General features: G+C 41.5%; 1 protein-coding gene across 1 annotated transcript; it reads left to right on the forward strand.

Moving 5' to 3' along the window:
* The first annotated feature begins 296 nt into the window (after positions 1–296).
* Positions 297–5,887, forward strand: LOC124692965 (inorganic pyrophosphatase TTM1-like). Its single transcript, XM_047226405.1, has 12 exons — positions 297–436; positions 1,002–1,369; positions 1,650–1,764; positions 1,878–2,073; positions 2,259–2,372; positions 2,547–2,720; positions 3,193–3,387; positions 3,537–3,659; positions 3,752–3,864; positions 3,959–4,079; positions 4,210–4,470; positions 5,264–5,887. Exons 2-12 carry the CDS (start codon positions 1,033–1,035, stop codon positions 5,474–5,476), a joined length of 1,962 nt encoding a protein of 653 aa, XP_047082361.1. The 5' UTR covers positions 297–436; positions 1,002–1,032; the 3' UTR covers positions 5,477–5,887.
* Positions 5,888–6,366: the final 479 nt, after the last annotated feature.

A 6,366-nucleotide genomic window follows, 5' to 3' on the forward strand; every position in this document is an offset into this window, starting at 1 on the left:
TTGGTTCTCCGCTGACGGCAAAATTGAATTTTTTTCCTCAGAATAAATAATACTAACAACATTGTAAATATCACGAGAGATCTTGATATTTTACAGGCAGATCTCACAGCGCTCCAATATATCAAATGCGAATATATAGTATTAATACCGTGGTGAGTAAAGAAAAACTGTAAAAAAGGAAGGAAATCATTCATTCCTGTCCCTGTACATTTTGGACGCGAAAACAACCCAGAAACCTAAAAGCACCTCTACTTTTTCTCTCCCAATATTCCGGGCCCAAAATACCCATCGTGCCCCAGTAGCAAAATACTCCACCCTTGTTAAGCCGCTGCTCGATCGAAGCCAAGCAACGGCGCCTGAACAAGAGAACAACAGGGGACCTCGCCGCCCAAATCGCCGGCGACCGGAGACCTCCTCCGCCGCCGCCTCCCCCGTGGTGAGCTCATCTCCTCATTTTCTCGATCATCTCCGGGCCTCCCGCTTCTCCCCCCGCCGCCTCCTCGTCCTCCCCTCCGCCTCCAAATTCGCCGCCTCGCCCCATTGCGCCGCTTCTCCTCCTCCCCGTGCCACGGAGCCGCTGATTCCCAGGACGGCCTCCCGTAGCGTCGGCCCCTCCCGCACGCCGCTTCAAATTTTGTTTTCGAACCGAACCCATGCCCCACGTTAAGGTCGGGATTACCTTCGAGTTCAGTTGTCAGTAGTTACCCGCCTGCAGGAGTTGATTTAGTCATTCAGCGGACAGTTCGGTTTTGGTACCTTGTTGTATATAGCCTGTATATGTTTGGTTGGTAGTGGTTACCCATACCCCTCTAGTTGCAAGGTCCATGTCAATATGTCATGCCTGCCTCTTGATAGAGTTCAGTTACGCAATTAGGGACGTTCAGAAATTCTGCCATTCCAATGGTGTGATGACTTTAATTACAACTACTTCATGTTCTTGTACACGAAATTTCTCTCAGCGTGTTGCTGGGACTCTTGTTAATTAAGGTTCTTCATTGTAGGTCAGGTTGTTCTCTTCGAGGCTTCCTTTGAATGGAGCGGAGCGACTCCATGGCCGAGTCACCGAGGAGGCGGAACGGCCTCCTGCGGGACCAGGTTCAGCTGGTGAAGAGGAAGGACACGAACCGCTATGAGATCGTCCCCTTTCCGGAGCAGTTGTCTTTTGAGAAAGGCTTCTTTGTCATGATCCGCGCCATCCAGCTTCTGGTGCAGAACAATGAAGGGATCATTTTTGTGGGAGTTGCTGGCCCCTCTGGCGCTGGGAAGACCGTGTTTACTGAGAAGGTGCTCAATTTCATGCCCAGTGTTGCTGTCATATCAATGGACAACTACAATGATGCGAGCCGCATAGTTGATGGCAATTTTGATGGTAAACCCGATTACTTTGTCTAGCTACTTCCCTTACAATTCACAGGACTCCTTTAATAAGCAATACAGATGGTTGACAATTTGACAATACGTAATATATGCAGTATGTTATGGTTCATACTTGCAATCACATGTCTCTGCAGTAACAGTAATATAACATTGCATATGATTAAATATATGATGGAAATATTAGTTTACGAGAGCCTGTATTCATCGAGGCAGTAGTAGTGCCAAGTGCTAACCAGAGTAACTGATGTTTATACTTTGTAAATTTTTGTCAGATCCACGTCTAACAGATTATGACACACTGCTGGAAAATGTTCATGGTCTGAAGGAAGGAAGGTCTGTTCAGGTTCCAATATACGATTTCAAGACAAGCTGCCGGACTGGATACAGGTACAAAATTGTTGCATAATCATTTTCTTCTTGCATTATTGCACCAGAAAGCTAGGCTCATATTTTATCATGAGCAATCTTATCTAACTATATTATTTTCTTGTCGCCAACAGAACAGTTGATGTCCCTATCTCCAGGATTGTTATTATCGAAGGTATATATGCACTGAGTGATAAGTTACGGCCAATATTGGATCTGCGTGTTTCTGTCACTGGTGGTGTTCACTTTGACCTGGTGAAGAGGGTCTTAAGGGACATACAGCGAGCTGGCCAGGAGCCTGAGGAAATAATTCATCAGATCTCTGAAACGGTTGCTTGACCTTTTGAACTTGAATTTATATCTGCTTTTTTTTCCTTTTGTTCCTTTTGTTTTGTTGCTTCTGTAAAAGGGCACTACAGAAAAACTCACCAGGAGTTTATGGGTTTATATTTAAATGTGTTGTATTTTCTCCAGCCATCCATATTGTTTAACAAGGTGGAAGATGGTATTTTCAGGTTTATCCAATGTACAAGGCTTTCATTGAGCCAGATTTGAAGACAGCGCACATAAGAATCATCAATAAGTTCAACCCTTTCTCAGGGTTCCAAAATCCTATGTATATTCTGAAGGCAAGTCTTCTTTAATCATGTTCAATCGTTTCGTCATCCATGTCCAATGACTTTGGATTTTATGATAGCAAGATGGCTGAATGTTGATCTTACAGAAATGCCGCAACTTGAATAATAAATAGTTATATTATGGTTTAGCAAGATGGCCTGACTCTTTGATATCTTCTCTTGCAGTCACCACGGTCTCTAACACCTGATCAAATCAAAGCCGCTCTTGGTGAAGATCAAACAGAAAGCAATGAAGAAACTTATGATATATATTTACTTCCGCCAGGTGAAGATCCAGAAGCATGCCAATCTTATTTGAGAATGCGGAATAGGGAAGGGAAATACAATCTGATGTTTGAGGTATTCTGTCTTATGTCTCCTGATTACGTACTGTATACTTGTGAAGGGTATTTATTCATTGTTCTGTTACAACTTAATATTATTGCAGGCCACCATTCTTCATGTTATCCATTCTCACTTTCTAAGTTGCTGCCTTATTCCATATATCTATAGATTCCAGGGAGCTTCTCCTTGTTAGAATATTAAAATTTTCAGAGTGTTAGCACTTGTAGTTCATAAAGTCAAAGCTTATGTACTGGGCCTAAAAAATGAAAGATCGGCCAAGCATTCCCTTTTTATAATCAGCAGCAACTCCTTAACTCATGCATTTTACTCAATCTTCTCTGCAGACTTATGGTATGCTCTACCACAGTAGTTAGCTCATATAAATATACCCTATGTTAGTGTATTGTAGTTATTGTTATCTTACTTATGGGTACTAGTTTTGGTGTTTGTGTTTGCTGACTGGCCTGTGTTTTTTGATAACATGAAGGAGTGGGTGACTGATAATCCTTTTATCATATCACCAAGGATTACTTTTGAAGTCAGTGTACGTCTTCTTGGTGGTTTGATGGCCTTGGGCTATACTATAGCAGCTATACTGAAGAGAAGCAGTCGTGTGTTTTCTGATGGCAAGGCTACTGTTAAAATTGATTGGCTGGAGCAACTTAGCCGAAGGTACATACAGGTGAGGATCATCTCTGCTGTTTCACGCTGCAGCTTCTGTCGATATGATTTCAATATGATCTTCTTTGCACACCTTGACTAGTAAAGTCGTTATTATTTCTAACCCAGCAACTTGTATGCCTTTCTTACTGTGTTTCTCTTTTTATTAAGGTGCAAGGTAGAGATAGACTTTATGTAAAATCTGTAGCGGAGCAGTTAGGTTTGGATGGTTCTTATATCCCACGCACGTATATTGAACAAATCCAACTGGAGAAACTGATGAACGATGTTATGGTATGTACCTTGCTGATTTCACAGTAAATCTTCACCTTGCTGCTGGTTATATTGCTTAGTTTTGCGATGGTATGTGACGAGATGATGTTCAGGCCTTACCAGATGATTTGAAGACAAAGCTCAGCATTGACGATGAGCTGGTTTCAAGTCCAAAAGAAGCTTTTTCTCGGGCATCTGCTGATAGGAGAAACAAACTTATGAAAAGGTTTCCCTGTCTATGTTCCTAGTTTAATCTCCTGCAATTAAATGATTTGTAGTGATGGAACCTGAGTACTGATACTCTTGTGAATGCCTTCCAGTGGGCTGTCTCATTCATATTCAACACACGGAGATAAAAGTATGGTGAAATTGGATAAGCTGACAGATTCCAATAGAAGGTTTGGCAGTCGGCGAACCCCTGAACCTCCTGCAATCAACCAGGTGACCATTCCAGTATATTCTATTCTTGTAAAGTTATAACTAGCACGTCAATTGTTTTCTGTCTTGATATTTTGACATTCAATAATGCTGATGTGCAAATTTTTGTTCTGACTCTTGTTTCCTTGCATAGGGTGCAATTGAGCAGCTGTCAGAACAGATATCAACATTGAACGAGAGGATGGACGAGTTTACCTGTCGAGTTGAAGATCTCAACTCAAAATTTACATTAATAAAATCTTCACCAAGTCAGCAAAACTTAGCTCTTCCAAGTGAAACTCGTAATGGTTCTGCACCTACAAATCTCTTTGTTTCTCAGTTGGGCAATGGTACTCTTATACCTCATTCGTCATCATCAAACCAACTTTCAAAAGAGTCCCCACTGACAGAAGAGGTATTTTACTGCTGTTACCAAATGCTTTCCTGAGTGCCCTTACTCCAGTTTTACCCTTGGTTTTATTGAAACTATGTTGCACTGATGGTACTTCTAAATTGGATGATGCAATCTAGTAGTCTTCTCTTCAAACAAAATTTATGGAATATGAAAATTGGCTAATGTGAGGCAACAAACCAGATTTGGTCATCAGAGTTGAAACCTTGACAATAGTTGGCAACTGAATTATGTTAAAAAAAATCTCCATCCATTTGACTGGTCGAGTACGTGTTACATTATTATTCGCAGCTAAACGTTTTCAAGGTTTGTTAGGAACTAGATGTAGCACTGTGACTTTTATCAACTCTTTATTTAAAGTCATGGATTTGAACTGGATTGAGAATGAGTGAGACTTCAGCTTTTGACAACAGCAACACATGTTAACGGTTGCCATCGGTTGGCTCAAATCAATTTGATAAACTTGGAACCTGACATAAATGATTTTTTCTATTCCATGTAGACATTGAGGTATTCAATTCAAAAACTATAGGAGTAATAGATAGTGACAGTAGACCTATGCATGGTGGATCAGGTTTAGGGTGCTAATCCAACACTGTATCCTCTTGACTTGTTTAATTTGTTGGTATAGACAATTTTTACCCCATGTTTCTTGGGTACTTATGGGAAAGTTCAACATAGAATGCTCTGAACACATGAGTGCTGGTTCTGCTATTTAATCCTTTGCTCTTAATGCTGCACATTATTGTGTACAAATGTTAGTATTCATTGGTTGGATGTTTTATTTCCTAAGCAGATTATGGTCTTATCAAGAGGTCAGCGCCAAGTAATACACCAGCTCGACAACCTCACCAACCTGCTTCATGAACATTTGGTCGTGACCCGCCAAGGAAATGCCACAGGCAGAAACCGGATCCAGGAAGGAATCGACATGGCCATCTGTCCGCTTATAATCCTGACAATCGGCAGCGTTGGGTATTTTGTGTTCAAGAATCTTAACCGGAGCTGACCAGAGTGAATCGTGTGAAGGCTGCAGTTTTGAAGCTCACCACCAAGTTCAGTCAAGAACTATAGGAGGCCCAGCAGTCTCGATTTTGATCGCCAGTACCTGGAGCCCAGACTCCAAAACTGTTACATTTCCTGGAAGATATAGAATGTCCTCAAACCAGACACCAAGGGGTGCATTTCTCATATATTTCAAGATAGGCAACAACTCATATACCAGCGCACGCAACAGAGTTTAGTCTCGAAATTGAGTGGGATACTCTGGAAAGCTTGAAAAATGATGTACTGGAAGCATACACTGCCTGTAATCGATACTGGAAGTTCCAGCATCAATAAATTTTGGGGGTTAACCATAACAATCCTGATAATGTTGTCACACAGCTGCATAAATCTTTCTTTCCCACCTGTCGTGCAATAACCTGATTTCTGCCTTATTGCCTGTATTAGTGCTGCTATATCACGATTTTACTTGCTGAGCTTTCTTTGCTTCTATAAACAGGAGAGAGGCGATTCTTTAGCATCTGCAAAGCCATGCAAAAAGTCCTAAGCGTTCGACTGTTAATTTGTTCCAAAACATTAATATTCCCCAGCCGATGAACATGTGTGGCCAACTGTCCACTAGCAAATAAACATCAGAGCATTAGAATAGTTTGGGATTAAGGATTTTGCTTACTTCTTAGCTGAGAACTAACTTAGTACTTGGTACTGGGTTGCAAATTGGGTTGTAGTTGAGATTTTTTCAACTTCAAGTTGTATTTCAGTTGTAAGTGAGGTTGTAACTAAGAAAAAAAAAGCTTCCATACGGGCAGTCCGGCCTGACCTTGGCTCGAAAACACTAGGTTTGGGCCTGAGATCTTAGCCCGGCAGCCGGGTGGGCCTGGGCAGCCCTAAAAC

The sequence above is a fragment of the Lolium rigidum genome, chromosome 2 (assembly GCF_022539505.1).
Source record: "Lolium rigidum isolate FL_2022 chromosome 2, APGP_CSIRO_Lrig_0.1, whole genome shotgun sequence".
NCBI lineage: Eukaryota > Viridiplantae > Streptophyta > Magnoliopsida > Poales > Poaceae > Lolium > Lolium rigidum.

Excerpts from the sequence above, each read along its gene's own strand:
- LOC124692965 (XM_047226405.1), top strand. The coding sequence starts at position 1,033 with ATGGAGCGGAGCGACTCCATGGCCGAGTCACCGAGGAGGCGGAACGGC. Across the intron at positions 2,373-2,546 it reads ATCCTATGTATATTCTGAAG|TCACCACGGTCTCTAACACC; the intron begins GCAAGTCTTCTT and ends CTTCTCTTGCAG. Across the intron at positions 3,865-3,958 it reads AGAAACAAACTTATGAAAAG|TGGGCTGTCTCATTCATATT; the intron begins GTTTCCCTGTCT and ends AATGCCTTCCAG.